This window comes from Microtus ochrogaster, chromosome 1, assembly GCF_000317375.1.
Source record: "Microtus ochrogaster isolate Prairie Vole_2 chromosome 1, MicOch1.0, whole genome shotgun sequence".
Classification (NCBI taxonomy): Eukaryota; Metazoa; Chordata; class Mammalia; order Rodentia; family Cricetidae; genus Microtus; species Microtus ochrogaster.
Genome location: NC_022009.1, coordinates 125797141 through 125817342, shown reverse-complemented (window position 1 = coordinate 125817342; position 20202 = coordinate 125797141). Strand labels below are relative to the sequence as shown.

The window sequence follows — 20202 nt, the reverse complement described above, 5'->3', positions numbered from 1 at the left end:
AGCCTTTAGTCACATTTGTTCAAGCATTGCAGTTTTGCTTCTTTATTTTGATAGCTTCAGAAGCTTAGCTCCTAGCGGTTCGTGTGGACGCTTAATGCCTGGATAATCAATGTTTCTAGCACCATTTGTTGACAGCTCATTCTTTTGCTGATCTGTAACGCCACTTCTGTCACATCCCATGGATAGTGGAAATAATAACCTGTCTGTGAGCGCTTCCCTTTCTGTCCCAGTGACCTAACTGCTGACAACACTGTCTTAATCATAGACGGCCATCTGCCTCCCCCTCTTGACTTTCAAAACACCTTTGCCACCTTTTCTCTTCATGATACACTCTTAGAATCACTTGACGTTTATTTTCTGGTGAGTGATTTTTAAACAAAATATCACTCAGTTTCCTGAATGGGCCCCAAAAGAAGATTATGATAGGTAATTTTAACAAGGCTTTAGGAATATCAAGATTCATGTGAAAATTCTTGAAAGGTAAGTTTAAAGGTTTTGTTTCACTGTGTCTTTCTTTGCTGCTGTAAATTATTTTCTTATAGAAGATAAAATATTTGAGATAAAATATCTAGTTATTCCGTCCCTGCAAGTCACTGAGATCTGTGATTTAAAGGCTCGTGGGGTTGGTAAAAGAGTTCTTCTAATCTTCTATTCATGGCAATCATTGCCACAGGACTTAACATTCTTTATTATCTTTAGTTCTTACTTCCACCTAATTAGTTTCTTCAACACTATTTCACAGCGTTTTTTTCCTAGATGTTATTAATAGCTGTGTCTGGAGGAGAAAGTTACAAATTTAAATAATTTAATTTGATGTGTACTAGAACTCTCGCTTAGATTTTTATAGAGTCCTTTATATGTATTGAAAGAATGCTCTCATTAGTATTTGTGAATGTTTTCCTATGCTGGCAGAAACATGCTCTACTAGGATTAAGAGAATAATAGAGATGATTAAGTTTGCTCAAAGATCAATCCTGGGCGTGGACTGCTCTATTCAAAGTGACAATGGATTGGCTCTTGTTTCTGGATACCTAAAAGGTGAGCAAAGTTTGTAAACAACTTAGAATTAGATTTGTTGTGAAGACCCTGGTCCATGGAGGGGGTTGAGAAGAGAGGAACCTTAACCTTATAAAATACTGGCGATCCATCTAAAACTGGATAAAGTCTTACCTATTGCCTTACTTTGAATTAGGATAGACTTTTGAAACTGACTCAAGTCCTTAAAGAAAAGAATTATTTGAAAGTTTTATGTGTGGGTATGTGCACGTGAGTGCAAGTGCCTGTAGAAGACAGAAGAGGGCGCCAGATCATCTGGAGCTGGAATTACAAGCACTTGTGAGGGGCCGGAAAACACAAACATTCTCTGAAAGAGCAGGAAGTTCTTAAAGCACTGAGTCATCTCTCCAGCACCCAAATTAAGATCCCCTCTTGAAATTCTTTGGGAGGCTCACAGACTAGACTCTAAGACGGGTATCCCACAATTTAAAAGAGAAAATAAAGCCAGGATTAAGCAGTATGTACTGGAATAGGGCCAGATATCAGCCACCGCATCAGCCTACTTTCTCTAGGTCTGTGTTCCACCCTCTCCACCCCAAGGGCAAAGTGCTGCTAAAAACCCAGATGGGCCATAAGCCTTGGCAGCTGGCTGTGGTGCTACAAACAATTCACACTGCACTAAAACTTGCAAGAATAAAACCCTGGATTTATGGCTCCGGAATAGAAGAAAGCTCTGCCTGAGGAAAGTGCTTCATTCTTCTCCATCAACAGAGAACCTTAGTTTACTAAAACCACAAAAGTAATTACGAGGGTGTTAACCCTTTGCAGGGTGCCTTTGTTTCTCTCAGTGATGCCTGGCTGGGTGAGGATGCTCTGATTAACTAGGTCACTGAGGTTTGCCATCTTAAGCCTCACTCAGTGGAGCCTTTACCATGCTGATCTGCTAATATGACTCCTGTCCGCGTCACACCCTTAAAACCCGGGAGTGATTACTGTACCGTCACCCAATGTCCCAGCTGCACTTTCTCAGATATTATCTGGTATCAGAGTTGTCCTTAAAGGGATTTTAGGATTAGGATCAATAGCCATGATAGTGGTAATAGGAACCTGTCTAGTACTTAAAGGTATTATGAACCATACATACAAAAATGACATAAGCAGACCCCTAAACTCATAATCAGGCATGACTGTGTAACTATCCACTTCTTTGTTTCTTACCCTGTCAAAACCTTTCAGTTTTACCCCATGTCCCTTGAATCATACCTACTTAGAAGAACCAGAAAAGGAGAATGTATGTCTTTTTTCCGTGGACACAGAATGAAGAATTGACAGTGGGAACGTACAGAATAGAACTTAATGCTATTAAGTTGCATATCAGATATCCTGCCTATTACATATTTACATTACAATTCATAACTGGCAATATTACAGTTATGAAATAGCAAAAAGTAATTATATGTGGGGGGGGTTTGCCACAACATGAGGAACTGTTGTGAGAGCTCCTTCAGCCAATAGCCTTTAAGATACGGTGATGTGGGAGCTCCTTCTGGTCCTTCAGCCAATAGCATTTAAGATAGCAGCCCACTTGGGCGTGGCCTCTTATACTGTAAATGCAGCTGTAAAGCCTGTGCTCCCTCTCTCTTGCTTCTGGCTCTCACTTCCAGCTGCTAGACTCTGTTCCTGTTCCCTGTTCGTGCAGAGGACTGTGATCTAGGACAGTGATCTGTGAGTCTCCCCTAAATAAATAACCCTTTATTATACATAATTCTGGACTAGTGTGGGATTATTCTGTATCTTCAGCTATCAAGGAACTGTGTGTATTCAAGGGTCACAGCACGGGGAAGGTTGAGAACCACTGGCTGACAGAATACTAAGAAACAAAAAAGCCACCTAATGTACATTCCCAGAAGGCAAATGGCATAGCTTCCTTCTGATAGGCAAAGCACACAGAGTGAAGGGAAAAAGGATCTTTTGCATTCTCCTAACTTGGAAGTCTGTGACGGTTAGCTTATAGTGTCAACTTGTTAGCCTAGAATCGCCTGGTATGGTAGTCTGAATGAAAATGTCCCCCACGGTCTCAGGCATCTGAACACTTGGTGCCCAATCCGTGGCACTCTTTAGAGAAGATTTAGGCAGTCTAGCCTTGCTGGAGGAAGTATGTCACGGGAGGCGGGCTTTGAGATGCAAAGCCTCATGCTACCTCCAGTTCACTCTCTCTGCTTTGTTTGCAGTTCAAGATGTGAGGCCTTAGCTTCTGTCCTGACACCATGCCTGCCATCTTCTGCCAGAATGTCTCCACCGTTATAGACCCTAACCATCTAGCACTTTAAGCAAAATACACTTCCTTCTCTAAGTTGCCTTGGTCATGGTATTTTATCACATCGGCGGGAAATTAACTGATTCGCTTGGGAAGACAGCCTCAATGGAGGGATTGTTCCTAGTTGGCTGTCTTGATTGCTAATTGACGTAGGACTACTTAGGGGATTGTCTTGATTGTTAATTGATGTAGGAAAGACCCAGCCCATTTGGGAGGCACCATTCCCTGGGCAGGGAGTCCTGAACTACACAGGATAGGAGCAGGCCGGATGAGAGAAACAATGGGCTGTAATCTGTGACTATAAATCAAATAAGCCCTTTCTTCCCTAGGTTACTTTTTTCCAGTGTGTTCATCTGCAACAGAAACTAGAACACCCACCATCTTCATCTAATAAAACCTAGCACTTACACGGCTAGTACGTTTTAGCAGGCAGCAGCAAAGCCTGGGGTGAAAAAGATGAAAGGAGACTCTGTTCTACACACTGGGATTTTGTTTTTTGTTTTTGTTTTTGTTTGTTTTTTTTAAGTGTGAAAAGAGAACAAAGAAGTCCAGTCTGCAAACCTTGAATCTTCCTGGAAAAGGAAGGATTGAGAAGAGCGTCTTCCAGGTCCCTCCTGTTTTACTCTCATCTCTCAGGGGTGGCAGAACCTCTAGGCTCCTACTGCGCTTCGGGGTCCAGTTCTGAGCTGACCTGGTTTCTGCTCTAACGGAGGAAGAGTGACCCTGTGGAACCCATCCCGTCGATGGCAATGCTACCTTGGAGGAAGTGGATGAAGGCCTGAAGCCCCAGGGATCCCATGCTTTTCAGAAATCACCAGATGATCAATGGCTTTCTCCAAGCTTTTGCCATCAAAGCCCCGGAGAAAGAGATGCCCAGCGTGATGGAGATAATGCTGACTGTCAGTGAACTAAAGCTGGCACTGGCTCCTTGTGCAGATGGCAGCACAGTGGATGGGCCAAACACTCCACTTTAAATAGCCATGCATAGGAACATTTGAGACATTAGCAGCAACATCTAAGGGTCCATCAAAGAAGCTAAGTGTGGAAGAGAGACTGAGGCAGGAGAATCTCAAACTGAAGGTCAGCCTGGACTTACGGAGTGAGTTCAAGAGGCTGTTTAAAAATAAGAAAGCCTATCTCGAAAAAGCTAGAAAGAGGCTGAGTGTACCCTAAGAAGCAGATGGAGGGGTTACAGTGAACAGATGAATCCAAGAGTCATGCTTCTCCAACTCGAGTTGGTGCTTTCCCCCACCTTAGTCCCTGTCTTATTCAATGTGGTTGGCTGCTCTGAACGAACCCAAGTGGCCGGTTTTGATCCTGAGCAGTCAGATCCATGATCCTGCCATCTTCATCTTCTGCCACTCCCTTCCTTTGAATCCAGCTCCAAACTGAGCAGCCAGAACAGGGCTCCCTCAAGCAAATATTTATGGGTTACTAAGCAAGCGAGGGGCTGAAGCAACTCAAAGAATAACTTAGTCACATAGGAATCTTTTTCTATTTTCTCCCTAGCGCCTGCTATGTTAGCTTCCCTTCACAGTATCTGCTCACAGAACAGTGTCTCTTTGATCAGCGCTGACAGCAAATTCTTCCTCATATTGTGTAGAGATCCTCTCTCCTTAAAGCTCTGTCCTCAGAGGCACATTCGCCTCCTGGGACTTCTGCGAACACTCGGGCAGTTCTTGTCGCTGCGACTTTCTACTCTGAAATTTCCCAGTCAGGGCTTGGAGACACCTCAGTGGGTAAACTGTTGCTATGCAAGCATTAGGACCTGAGTTCAAACCCCAACATCCAAAACCAGGTGTGTCAGTAAGGCCTGGGGCTGGGGTGCAGAGCCAGTGAATCCCTGGGGCTTGCTGGTCAGTCAGCCTAGGCTAAGGGGTGAGCGGCAGGTGCCCTACAAGAAGGTCTTAAAAAAGAAATGGTGGACAGCACCAAGGAACAATGCCTGAGGCTGACCTCTGTCCGGATGTTCACACATGCACTGTACTGCCTAAATACATGCATGACAAATGTTCATGTCTATAAATAGACTGAAGAAACAATAAAATTCTCAGGCATATGCCTTTCTTCTATGCACAAATCACTAATATTCTCCTCTGATACATCTGCCTCTTCATCTGCCCTTGTTTTGCTCCCATGAATCATTCGAGAATAGACTGTAAACATAAAACATGTCACCCCAATACTCTGGCAGCTGTCTACCGAGAATGACAGTCTTATCTCTACCTAAACAAGCAATGTTTACGAATAAAGCCCCCATTGAAGCTTCCCTAGTTGCTTCTCCTTCAGTTTCTTTCTTTAAAATTAGAGGTGTTTTGAGTTTGTTTCTTTTCTCTTTTTGTGTGTTGTGTGTGTGGTGGGGAGGGTATTTTCCATCTCAGTTTTTAAAAATCAGATGTACATACCATATTTACCCACTAATGTCTCTTTTAATCGTATGCATGTATGTATGTATGTATGCGTGCATGCATTAGGCTGGCTTGGAACTCAGAATGCTGTTGTCTCTGCTTCCTGAGAACTGAGATTACAGGTGTCTGGCTCTTTTAGCTTTTTTTTTTCAGTGTAAAACTTCGACCCAGCCTCTGTGTCTTTTGAGACACTCTACTCAAAAGTAGACAAAAAGGAGAGCCCTCTCCCTGTCTCCTAAGCACAGTGTGTGCAGCTGACTGCACCAACTGGAGACACTGCCAGGCTCTTGCTGGTGATGACACGTAAGGTGACCCCTTGATGAAGGTAGTAACTTCCCTTTGTGCGGCTGAAAACTCTGCTATAGGGTGACCTTTTAAGGTCATACAAACATCAGCCTCGCCGGGCATTGGTGGCACACGCCTTTAATCCCAGCACTCGGGAGGCAGAGGCAGGTGGATCTCTGTGAGTTCGAGACCAGCCTGGTCTACAAAAGCTAGTTCCAGGACAGGCTCCAAAGCCACAGAGAAACCCTGTCTCGAAAAACCAAAAACAAAACAAAACAAAACAAAACAAAAAAAAACAAACATCAGCCTCCCAACAACTCTGGAGAAGTGTTAAAGGTCACCCATGATCCTTGCCCCAGTCATCAATGGCTCGGAAAACTGCACAGTGAGGGTTTCACAACACTATCATTCCTTTGACATGGATTTAAAAATTTTCAGTATATTTTAATTCAGTCAGGCTGGTACATGCTTTTAATCCCAGCATTCAGAGGCAGAGGCAGGAGTATCCCTGTGAGTTTAGACCAGCCAGGGTTACATAATGTTGCAAATATATTCATATGTATAAATATGTAAAATATATACAAATATATATATTTAAAATCTATTATCTTATTTTTTTAAATACTCAAATCATCCTGAATTTGTTTGACTATCCTCCTAAACCTACTGTGTGTGTGTGTGTGTGTGTGTGTGTGTGTGTGTCTTTAATGATTGTTCCCATCTTATGTTTTGAGGCAGGGTCTCTCACTGACCCTGGAGCTCACTGAATGGATAAGCTGTCTGGTCAGCAAGCCTAGGGGCCCTCCTGCCTTCACTTTCCCAGTGATTACAGGCCCGTGTGGCCATCCCTGGATTTTAGTTGTTTGTTTGTTTTTAAGACAGGTGCTGGAAATCCAACTCAGGTCCACGTGTTTGTGTAGCAAGCACTCCACTGATAGAGCCATCTCCCCAAAGCCCCTAGCATGTGTATTTGTCCAAGACTCCTTCAGCTGGGCTTTTCATTTCTACTGGGAGTCAAGACTCACTTCGTACACTTCTTCCCAGACCTGAAATCAGTGATATCTCCAACCTTCAGGACTATGCTCATGTAGGGGACAGTAACTATGAAAAACAATTCTGGTCTCCTTTTATATGTCAGTCTCCAGGTTTTTGAAGTCAGATACCATTTCTTTCCTAAACACCTACATTGGTTACACTGCCCCAGTCTTCCCATGATTTAGCTGTGTTTCCCCTCCTCCTGTCTCAAGTCAGCTGCTGCGTCTAGGACCAGAGAGTCCCAGCGTGGCTAGGCACCAGAAATGCCAGAGGCCTTAATTAATACATAGTCTTCAAGGGCCCACTCCAGATTGCCTGAGTAAGCTCTCTGGGACCGGGCGTGAGATCCTACTTCGTGTTTTAAGCTGCCCCTCTGATATCAATGTATCCACTCTTTTTTATAGGTCTGTGAACCCATGGCACTAAGCCTCTTCTCCTTCCATATAATTCAACAGTACAGATCTTTGGGGAGCGTGGAAGCCAGCTCCAAGGTTTCCACTCATGGTAAATCTATGAAGAGCTAAATTTTCACACTTTTTAAAATATACTGCTCCTCCTATCATTAACATCCTACCTCCTCCTGTCTTTTATGTCACTTATGTTTCAGAGTAAGGATCTGTATTAAAATTTATACTGCTCAATTCATCTCAGCCTTCAGTGTGCCAATTCTTGTCTGTACTATCCTAACTATTTTTAAAAATTTCCCTTCCAGCTTTGTGGCCTCATGGGCCAATGAGATGACTTCGCAAGCAAAGGCGCTTGCGGCCAAGCCTGATGAACTGAGTCACCAGGAGCCCACAGAGGAAGGGAAGAACTGACTCCCAAAGCTTTTCTTTTGACCCCGCAAGGACTGTGCCATGCAATAACCAGACTTAACAAATCATCTATAGATAAAGTATGCTCTCAAAGTTCTCTTACATTGCTTTTCTTCTTCTTTTTTTTAATTTGTATTTGAAAAAGAATAAAAAAATAAAATCAGGCTTACAGGAATATTAAGATGTCCCAGCAGGTAAAGCGCTTGCCACTACACCTGACAGCCTGAGTGTGACCCAAAGAAGAACACGGTAGGAGAGAACAAACGCCTGCAGAGTTGTACTCTGATTGCCATACCCAGGCCATGACACGCATACCCACATGATGCACACACACACACACGCATACACACACACACACAAACACATGTGTATCCACCATATACACACCAGTCACATGTACACACACACACACACGCACATACACATGCATACACACAGGCACACCCAACACATACTCACATGCACACCCACCATAGGTATATACACATGTATTTATACATACATGCATGCCCCCATATACCTACCATATACATACCAGCCACATGCACATGCACACGCACACACACACACTCACACACACACACACACACATATATATATATACACATTGGTACACCCACCACATATACACATATGCACATCCACCACAGGTATATACACATATATTTATATACACATTCATGCCCACACAAACATACCTACCATATACATACCAGCCACATGCACACACATATGTATACACACAGGCACACCCACTACATACATGCACACACATACACAAGCACACCCACATATATTATATATACACTCATTATATATACATGCACATCCATATACACACCCACCCAACACATATGTAGTATATTCACACAAATATATAATATAGTAATGATTTTTATGTCTGTCAAGACTCAGAACCAGCCATACATAAAGAGTGAATTATTATAATGTATTCATTATACCTGAAGAAAGGTCAATATTACAGACACTCGGCTATGTTCTTTCAGATAATTTTATATTTTGATTCACTGAACTCAGTACAAGTTAGGATTTGACCCCTTTGGAACAGCATTAGGGTATAGTTTACCAGTATAAATGTAATAAATGTATTAATACTAATTTATCAATTTCCACAAAATAAAATGTAAAGAGGAGTGAAGTATAGAATAATGAGAAAGTAATAGTAGAAAAATTATAGTTTTCTTGAAATTGATTTAAAACATCTAGAATAACCTGCCAGTCTTACTTAAGAAGAAAGAGGAAAAAGTCAAATTCTATCTTTTCAAGTTTGAGAAGATTTTTAGAAATATTATTTGGTGCTGGTGAAGGTTGGTTTTTGTTTGTTCGTTTTTTAATGCTTTGTAATTATAAAAAAGTTTCAGGCATGGTGGTGCACAGCTTTAACCCCAGCACTAGTGGGGCAGAAGCAGACAGATTCCTGTGAGTTCAAGGCCAGCCTGGTCTATATATCAAGTTCTAGGAGAGCCAGGACTACAGAGAAAAACCCTGACTCAAACAAAAACAAACCCAAAATTTTCTGGGGCAAAATGGCTCAGCAGGTAAAGATACTTGCCATAGAATCCTGACAACCTGACTTCGATCCTGTGACCCCCATATAATGGTGGAAGGAGAGAATGACTTTCTAAAGTTGTCCCCTAACCCATGCATGCTTCAGCATGTACCCCAACCCTAGGCATACACACTGACATACGCACACAACGATGACATTTAAAAAGTATTTTCTGAGTTCCTATGTTGAGTCTGTGTTGACGTTTTAACTAGGAAAACAGCAATGTGCATTTTAAAACATTGGTTAGAAGGAAGAGAGGGAATTGAGTAATAAAAGGAAGAGAATGAGAATGTTTTATGGAGCTGTATCTGTCCCCGAAAGGAATCCTCAGGGTAAAACACTGTCCACAACTTGGTGACTTCACAGGGTTTTGCTCAGAGAAGGAAGGACATTTTTCTTGTGAAGTTTCTCTCTGACTGCCATAACTGGGTTCAATATAACAGTCACCCTAAAAAGGACAGCTTCATTGCTTCCAAATAGTTTTTCAAAGAAGGGACTTTAAACAGAGTCATTAAACACTATAAACTCATACCTTGAAGAACGATGTTCTGGCTTATGTCGCTCGTTACGATCTGCAAAGAAAGGAGACAGTCACAAGTCAGCACAGGCGTTACAGTCACAGGGAAGGAGCTGAATATCCCAGCGGCCACACCACTGGGCCTCACAAAGCACTGGTCAGGGAAGCTGTGTGTTTTCCAGTGCTCTTCGTTGGAGTGGAGAGGATCTGCCTGACACGGACGTCAAAAGCAGGCAACATAGGACACATAAAACCTTTTGGTGGTTTGTTAAAATTATCTGTTCGGAAAATATTACCATCACCACGTTTCAGTTTTAAGGCTTACAAGATCTTTGCTCTGTTAAAGACTTTGCTGAAACTAAAAAAGACTTAGCTGGAGAAAGTAAGGAAACAGAAAAGCCACAGATTACTCAGCTCCAAAAAATCATTCCATGAATCATGGTTGGCAGGGGCTCCTAACAGAACGGGAGGGGGCAAAATGAGCAGCTGGCAACATCTGCAAATACACAAATACAGCCTTAACTCTCTCCTATCCAGAACACTCAAGAATGCTCTGTGGATAATTAGCTATGACGTGGTACACACAAAATATTCCAGTTGTCACAACAGAGAAGGAAGGAGCTTTCAGGACGAGAGAGCAGGGATGCTGTTAGGGACAGGGTAACGCCCTAAGATGTCAGCTCTGCTCCGGGTGAGAAAGGCAGCTGTGTGTTAGAGTTCAGGGGCCTAACTTGCTCAAAAGTGATTTTCTAGACTGTTACAAAAATACCATGAATTAACCCGAAAACCATCCTATGAACGAGGGCCACAAAACACCCAAGTTGCTCATTTGAGTCCAAATAACAACTGTTCTTTGGTAAATGCTTCAAAATAACAAAGGAGACTGACGAAAGCCTCAGTGTTATACACAATTCAACACTGAAAGAAATAAGAAAGCCACAACATAGTCCCACACGACCGTAAAAGGAACCCTAAGGGAATACTACCAAAGCACACTTTTCTGTAATATCTTCTGAATCAATGCCAACAAGGAACAAGTAATTTAAACATAAAGCAAAGATTAGACAATAACCACTACACCCAATTTCAGAATTTCATTGAATGATAAGACTGTACCCTAAGAAGAAAGAGGTGGAAAGGAATAAGACACACTATGGTACATGAATATTCAGTCTTTCTGCACTGAGTTTATAATAAAAAAGAAATGTTCTATTTGTTTATTCACGTGTGTGTGTGTGTGTGTGTGTGTGTGTGTGTGTGTGTGCAACAGCTGTCAGTTCTCTCCTTCCACTGTTGGTTTCAGGGACCAGACTCAGCCAGCAGTCTTGCATGACCAAAACTCTCACTGGCTGCAGCACTTTTACCCACTGAGTCACGTCACCCACCCAAGAAATGCCTTTTTGAGACCAAGAATTAGTATACACTAAGACACCGTTTTCTGAACGAGTAGGAAGTAGATTTGTGGTCAGACATGTGTGTTTAGATGCCCTGCCCTTTAGGTATACAATTGCTCATGTTTCTGGTTCTAATTTCTACACACTGAATGTGACTTTGCCTTTAAGAACAGTCTTAAAGTCCTCATTCTACCCCTCCCTTAAACAAAAACAACAGCAGACTTCCCACTTGTTGGGTATTAAAGTCATAGTAATGCGTGGTATATTTTAGCTTGCTTGTTTTGGTTAACAAAAGTAAAGCCAGAGACTTGACAGGAGCAGTTATTCTCTTAAAGCAGCAGCTCTTACCTGTGGCTAGCAAGGAGATAAAACTCTGCCTGGGTGTTGCTGCTCCAGTGGTGATCCTGGTTTCAGGCAGTTTGTTTATCTAGGCGTGTGCTAGCATGATCCCTCACTAATCTTCCCCGTGGCACAACACACAAGAGGAGGGAGAAACAGAGTCACGAGGATGTAAACAAGCCTCAGCAGCCAAGGGTTTCCCTGCAGGGCCCATTCTGATTGGCAGATGTGCTATGACCAGTCTGCACATCTGGAGTGCGGCCACTCAGGAAGTGGATGGCTCGCATCTCTCCTCCATTCTTGGTTCAAACAGGAAATCCTACGGTCATTTTGGTACTTTCTGCTCTAAGAAAGCACAAACGCCTTCCTTCCCACAGTGTTACACTGGTAAAATAAAATCCAAGAAAATGACCTCATTAACTGTTGGAGGACATTGAAACATTTCCCACAAGTTCACTTAGTGTTAGGGATCAGATTCCTATGTCAATACATATGCAGTGTTTATAGTGTGTTACTCCCAGGAACCGACACGGTGATGTTTTAGAGATAAAAGTGAATTATCCACTGCTTACAATATCCCCAGACCCTCAACTTTCAACAACAGGAAAAAAGTGAAATACACATCCTCACCTTGTTCTTTTTTCCCCCCAAAGGATACAGATAAACTCATTGCACATTTGGTGATCATGCCCTCTTTTAGCTAGAATGCATATAAATATATGGAATGTGTGTGTGTGTGTCTTGTCTGTGTCTGATGTTTATCCTTTTCAAATACCCTTATAGTTTATGGACTTCTATTTTAAGCAAAGCAATTTCCACAACAGGGAAGAATATTGTGCAACTGTCAAGAAATATATTGTGATTATTTTGGTCCAAAAGCCAAGACTGAAGAAAACAAACCACTGAGAGAAGAGTCAGACTCTACTTTCTTGCCAATAGTGAAAAAAAACAACCAGTGGGATAAAACCTTAAGAAGAACATGAACAGACTGAGGGCAAACATGGAAATTTTATCTCGGATACACACACAGTGCTTAAAGTGTATAAATTTCATTTATTTCAAATCAAATACTTCTTAATATGTTCTCCATTCCTTTAAAACCCTCTCTAAATTTTAAATAATTGGAAAAGGATGTATGTGCAGAAGGAAGGTTTCTGGACTTATGCATATTTAGCGATGATATGAATATCTATCGGCTCAAAGACTTTCCATTGAAGAGTCACCAAAAATAAAAAGCTCCAAGTATTTATCTATCAAATATTGCATATCCTAGAATACACCTCAAAATTAGACCTCAGAGTGCATCAAGAAAACTGCAATGGTTTAGGTCATGCAAAGTCTAGAAGCGTGCCCTCCGTGTGAGTATTTTGTAGCTATAGTGCATAACAACACTAAGCCTGCTGGTTTTGTAGCTATACTGTATAACTAGCACACAAACACACACACAAATGCATGTACATGCATACACGCACACACACACACACATTATATTCCCTGTCCCACTCATCTACTTATTAACCTCTTGGTTATTAAAGCTATTTGAAATGGCAGGATATCCCACAAACAGAACAAAGGAAATGAAGCAGAGCTGATCGTCTTCTGATGTATCTGTGATATGTGAAGATGGAGGGTATGATGGGGAACCCACGGTACACAGGAGAAATGCAGGGTGGTAGCAAGCTGTCTTAGGTCTGGGAACTCCAGACTGCGTACATTTTTCTCTTTCAAGACAACTTCTGGTTTTAAGACACAGAGTACATGGATTTTAGTTACTCTCTACTGCTGTGATAAGACACTGTGCTATGGCAACTCAAAGAAGACCGTAGAGTTTCACAGGGTGAATCCACGACCATCATGGTGAAAAGCATGGCAGTGAGCAGACAGGCGTAGTACTGGGGCAGCGGCTGAGAGCCTACGTCCTGACCCACAAGTAGGAGGCAAAGCGAGCCAACTGGGAGTGGTGTGGGCTTTTGAGTCCCATCAACTGGGGGCCAAGGATTCAAATATATGTGCCCATGGGGGCCACTCTCATCTAAACTACCAGCACGTATGATCCAGCGTTTATGTGTTTAGATGGTACACCACTTGGGACTCCTCTGACAAGGGCAGCTTTAGGGGAACAACCACGCAGACCCCACCATTCAGGGTGACTGAATCTAAGATGACAAACACTTTGAAATGAAGATGACAAGAACGTAATCTTTTGCTTCGGTTAAAACTTCAGAGGAATGGGCAATGTAGAACATGCCAGAATCTGTTGCAAGATATTCAGGCTTTGATGATTTGGCTTTGACCACTGAACTGGAGAGAAAAAAATCAAACCTCATTGAGTAGAGACTAGCTTACATTTGTAGCTGAAGTCAGAAAGGTCTTACATTGTTCCTTGAAATGAGGGGCAAGAATCAATCCCCAGAAAGAACACAGGATAAACTCACAGCAGAGTGGGAAGCAGTGCAAAGAGAATCTCTTCCACACCTCACACTCGAGTGTCAAAATGTCTCTATTGTTTGGTCAGAAGCATCACCTCAGCTCCCTAACACCCATTTATACAAAAAGTCTGGATTGTTTGCCTGAGGCTTTACCCCAGCTCCTGGCATAAGCCCCTTCCCCTGGGAAGCTGCCTTAGTCCAAACCCTACCTTTGAGAAAGCCCGTCAAATGGTGACCCCTCCTCAGGGGAAGGTTGGAACAACTCCCACAGGCTATTTAAACTGCCCCCCAGAGAATGAACCCTCCAGGTTTCATGTGGTCTTCCCCTCTCCATGTTTCCCTGGGGTCACCCAGGAGTAAGGCCTTTTATTAAACATGGGCATCTTTTAATTCGGCTTAATTTGGTCTGATTGGAATTATTTACATTGATGGAGAGGCTCGTCTAAGAGACCTAACATCTATGATGGGAAAAAAAGCTTTAAGAGATTCTGTATCAATACTCCTAAGCATGTAACCAAGCTCTAACACAGGTGTTTGTATATGTTTGGTTCCATGGTTCTCAACCTGTGGGTTGCTACCCTCTGGGGGTTGATTGGCCCTTTCACAGGGGTCACCTAAGACCATTGAAAAAACACACACACTTACATTTTGATTTATAACAGTGGCAAGACTGAAGTAGCAATGAAAATAATTTTATGGTTGGGGTTACCACAACATGACAACATGAAGAACTATACTAAAGGGTCCCAGCATCAGGAAGGTTGAGAACCACTGGTTTAAATTTTATTATTTGTGTGTGTGTGTCTGGTATTTGTGTGTCTGTCTGTGTATGGGGGGGCACATATACGCCATGGCACATGTGTGGATGTCAGAGGACGGTGTTTAGAAGTTGATTCTCTTCTTCTGTGTTGGGAGCTGGCGACTGAATCCAGGTCATGGGGCTTTTAGAGCAAGCATCTCACCAGCCCTGAAATGTGTGCACGAGTGCATGTGTATGTACATGCGCGCACGTGTGTGTGTGTATTTTGAGACACGGTCTCATTATACAGTTTTGGCTAGTTTGTAACTCTCTATATAGACCAGACTAGCCAAGAACTCAGAAATCTGCTTGTCTCTGCCTCCCAAGTTCAACCATGCCCAGTCTTACTATGGTGCCTACACTGGTCTCAAATGATAGCTCAGTCTTCCTAGACATGCACTTGTCTGCACATCCAGTTTATTCTGTTATTTCAAAAAGATAGACCGATCCCATACAAATCCTTTAATCATTTAGTATTAATGGAAGGGCACACATATCTGAAAAAGGCTTAGCCATGTGCTATGTAAGATTGTAACAGACCACATATATGCCTTGTGGCAGAAATTCATGTTGGCCTGGTGCCTGAGGGTTAGCAAGTAACCCTTGCTCACCATGAACTCCCATTGGGCTATACCTGGCCTAGCTCTTAATCCATTTGCTCAGGCCCTAATCCATTCTTTGTGTTAAAGGTACCTTTTGTTGCCCTATGGGAATCTCGACTGAGAGTTTCCCATGGATACAAAGCATAAGCAAACTTGGTTTAGAGGAGACCTGGAAAACCGTGGGACCTCATGAATCAGGTATTTGCACCTGGCATTGTCATTCATTTTGTCTTGAGATATAGAAATCTACGAGCTAAAGAGTAAACACGGGAAAAAATAAAAATGCCAAGAGGCAAAGGGAAAGCCCTTCAGTTCAGGGAGACTGAGCCCCCTGCAGCCGCAGAGGCTAAGTTCATTCTTGAGGTGTCTCTGAGTCTTCATTTCAGGGACCCAGGTGAACCCACACACCCACACCGAATTACAGGCGACACGCATTGGTGGTTCCCACATGATCTGATGGAGCTAAAAGTTCCTCTCATATTGTCACAGTGCAAAGCATTTATAGGATGCTGCGTAAACAAACCCTGTCACTCATGAGAGGGTAGTACAAGCAATTAGCAGGGCACATAGTCATGACTTTGTTGCTGGCTTAGATATTCATTGTCCTATATTTTTAATCACTATTTTAGAGTGTATCCCTTCACTGTAATAAAAATTTACTGTAATACAGCACGTGGCAGCCTCGTGCATCTTGTATTTACTGCATCTCTTGACTGCGTCAAGCAAGGGGTTTCACTTAGTTACTGATCTCCACCGCCTGGCTCCGTGTCAGTCACTCTGTGATGTGCACATGACCAAGAAACTGCCTGATGACACATTTTTCATACACATTATATCCCCATCATTAGCAACCCAAGCTGGTATTTGCCCAACAACATTATTGCTTTTTATTTATGATAAGCAACTTAAATCAAACAATGAACCCATCCATTACATGACGGAACAAAAACATTCAGGGCTCATGAGTCCTTGATGACTCTTTAAAAGACAGCAAGCTGATTTGACACAGATAGAATGTGGGTGGAATTTTACATATAATAAAGAGTATCACAGGCTTTTCTAAAATTTCAAACAAACAAATAGAAAACATACTAGGGTGTTTGGGAAAGCTCAGCAGGTCAAGGAGCTTGCTTGACCTGAGAACCCAAGTTCCATCTCTGGGATCCCCACGGTGGCAGAAGAGAACCAATTCTCCCAAGTTGTTCCCCAATGTCCACATGTACAGCCCTGCACACATACATCAAATGAATGTAATGAAAAGAAATGCATTCTATATATACATTGTCTTTAAGAATCCTATTCCATGCATATGTGTGTAGACCAGGCTGGCCATGAACTCAGAGATCTGCCTGCCTCTGCTGCCCAGCTTTGTTCTAGTGTGTCTGTAAGGTTCCTACAGTGACTGGTATAATGGTTTATTAAGTATAGGTTTTCTAATAACTAGTTTCTTTCTATGCAGTGTTAGGGATCAAACCCAAGGCCTTCCTCAAACTAAGGAAGTAACTGTTCTATCATCGAGCCCCCCCCCGCCCCACAATGCAGCCCACTATTTCTTATTGAACTCAGGTAAGAAAGACCCATTCTCTTCATTAAAAGGCCGGGAGATTAACGAGAACCTCTGCCAAGCTATGACAGGAGAAATTTAGGCACATGACAGAGCATTTTACATGATCTCTGCTCCTTTTCTAAATCTAATTAGAAACCCTAAACTCACTAACACATAGCACCTTAATCACAAGGAGGAGAAATGAGTATGGAAGGGAAGTTCAGTTTTCAAAATAGGATTTGTGACTAAACAGCAGCAGCTGGAGCGATCTGTCTGCTTCTGCCTCGCCCAGTGTTTCTACTCCCTTCCAGGTTCTTATCAGCTCTCCTCTCCTCAGGGTGTTGTGTACCGACTGGGTTTTCTGGTTCTGGCTTTTTCAATTCTGCCGTATTGCTTGCCAGAGAAATCTAGGTCTCAGCAAAACTACAAATCATGGCATGCCATAAAGCCCTAGAAGACTGAGATAACAGGGACACCCTTCACACGCTATCTATGCTTTTAAGACCTCATAAGCATCGGCCAACATCATGTCAGAGGGCCATAGTGAACTAGCTGTATCCACTCATGTAATGATTCTACGAGTTATTTATGCTCAGCCAGTTTTCTCAGCTGTAAAAGGTGAGAGGTTACTTCACAGAATTTCTGTAAGGACACATGAACTAACTAAAGGCTATAAATGCTTAGCTTAGTATCTAGAAAAAAGTCTACTGTTGTTACTGTGTGTGTGTGTGTGTGTTGCTTGCTATATTGTTTTCACTGTTCTTGATTCAGGGTCTCTTGCTAAATTTAGAGTTCATCGATTTGGCCAGGCTGGTTGGCCAATGAGCTCCAGGATCTGCCTGTCTCCACCTCCTGAGCACTGCTAATATGGATGATTCATGCCTCTGTGGTGGGCTTTTATGTGGGTCCTGGGGATCCACCCCAGCCATAGTCCCAGCCCAACAGAGCAATGTTTGGAAGCATCACCCCAGCCCCTGACATCCATTCTGGGGCGATGCTTCCAATGAAACAAGCAGAACGCTGAAATCTCTTTCTGAATCTGGCTTTCTTTCTCACCTCTGGTTTTTTTTTTTTTAAGAGTTATTTATTTATTATGTATACAGATTTCTGCCTGCATGTCTGCCTACAGGCCGAAAAAGGGCACCAGATCTCATTATGGATGGTTGTGAGCCACCATGTGGTTGCTGGAAACTGAACTCAGGACCTCTGGAAGAGCAGCCAGTGTTCTTAACCTCAGAGCCATCTCTCCAGTCCCTCACCTCTGTTTTTAATTACCAGTCATAGCTATAATGGGTCGGCGAGGATCATTCAATTTAATTTTCTTTATAAGATGACCACCTGATCAGAGACATTAATTCTCCTTTGATATAGAATGAGACAACTGGTTCCAGGAATTTGTGTGGATCTTTGTGTCAAAGGGGTAAGCATTATTTTGCCCAAATCACCTTAACTGAAAGCCACACTCCATCCAACTTACCCAATACTTAGCTCCCAGCAGTATGGATATATGTATTACTCTGTATGGTTTTTGGCTCAGGTCTTTCCCATTTATACTGAGCATTGTATTTGATGAAAGACAGGACAGTCTTAGGTCCTCACACAGCCAGAGCTGCAAATGTCTGCAATAATGGGACTGCCCAGTGCCCCCCTTTCCTTTTCTGCCCCGCATCCTGTATGCCGTACAGATATTTATTATCTCACAGATAAATCTGATACTGTTGAAAATAACATCTAAGAAGGCCCACGTCATCTTTTGCTCTTCACGAACGTAACCATGGTTTTAAAAAGTACTGTTCTAAAGAGGTCCACTTTTTCTAGCCTCATGCCTCAGAGCGGCACCCGGGAAAACAAACCAAATATGGGAGACAAAACTGCAGCCCTGGAAAAGGAGCTGGCTACTCGGCGGCAGGCTGCCTCTTTTTAAATAACTCTTTAGAAGTGTTTCCGCTGGCTTGTTTTGATTATTGAATTCAGTTGGCTACTATATCAGGCTATTTATAATCTGAACTTTTTTATGTCGGTCATTTCAAGGAATCCGAGTCCCCTGAACTTCTCCTTTTGGCCCACAGTGAGTCTGGCAGGGACTTTAGGGAGATGGACATTTCATCAGGGCTACTAGCAGGAAGGGGGCCGTAATGGGAGCTGGCTCAGTGACAGGGCTCCATGGAGATCATCAATTCTCCTCGCTGCTCACTCAAGCTTTTTAATGATTCTCTTACCTCATTGATCACTTTCTTTCAAACTTCTTACCACATTTTTTGTTGCGTTTACTTAGTTACTGTGGTGTGTGTGCGTGTGTAAGAGATTTTACTGTTGTTTGAGATGAACTTTGATATGTAGCACTGGCTGGCCTGGAACTTACGATTCCCCTGCCTCAGCTCTCAAGTGCTTATATGCTTAATTAGCATATGTTAATTGTGCTCCCAAAATGTATTTCATGTGGCATAACATACTTTGGTCTAAAAAAGCTATTATTGTTATTAATTTGCTATTTGGAGACAAGGTCTTATTATGTAGCCCTGGCTACCCTAGAACTATGTAGACCAGGTTGGCCTCAAACTCATAGAGATCTGCCTGCCTCTACCTTCCGGGTGCTGGGATTAAAGGGATGAGCCACCAAACCTAGCTCAAAATTATGTTTTAAATCCTCAAGAGTTCCAAACCATTTTCCTGAGTAGGCTTGTAGTGACACAGAGAAAGGAACTAAATATATTAAGTATAATAATTTTATCTCTTTGTGAAATTACTAGAATCTCCCATTATATGTCAGAACAATACAGATTTTGTTCATGAAAACTCAGGAAACAAAAATTAAGATTGTTATTTCAGGTGCAAAAAGGAGAGATAACATCACTAGCCACATGTTGCCTTTTCAGCCGTTAAGGTTAAAAAAAGGATGAAGTCTTTAAATTCCTTTAAAGACCAAAAAAAAAAAAAAAAACATTTTTCCATCTCCTAGTCCTAGTTTTGAGCATTAAAAGATCTTGTTAACATCAGAGCTTTCCTCCTGCACAGCAGACTCTAAAAACTGAGTAAACATTAGGGACCAGTGTAGCAGAGAGAAACCTTCACTTGTGGAGAAGCTGAGTTCACCAGGACCCTGTGGAGAAGCTGAGTTCACCTGGACCCTGTGGAGAAGCTGAGTTCACC

General features: G+C 42.4%; 1 protein-coding gene across 4 annotated transcripts in view; it reads right to left on the bottom strand.

Annotated features, from left to right (window-relative positions):
- The window catches only part of Sh3d19 (SH3 domain containing 19), a 136747-nt gene that overhangs the window by 65606 nt on the left and 50939 nt on the right, over positions 1-20202 (bottom strand). For 3 of the 4 annotated variants that reach the window (XM_026786797.1, XM_013348806.2, XM_026786823.1), the window contains exon 2: positions 9959-9998. In XM_026786797.1, coding sequence (XP_026642598.1) covers positions 9959-9998 — 40 coding nt within the window. Of the gene's footprint in view, positions 1-9958; positions 9999-11685; positions 11748-20202 lie in introns of those variants that run through there. The other variant, XM_026786853.1, reaches the window with a different exon arrangement.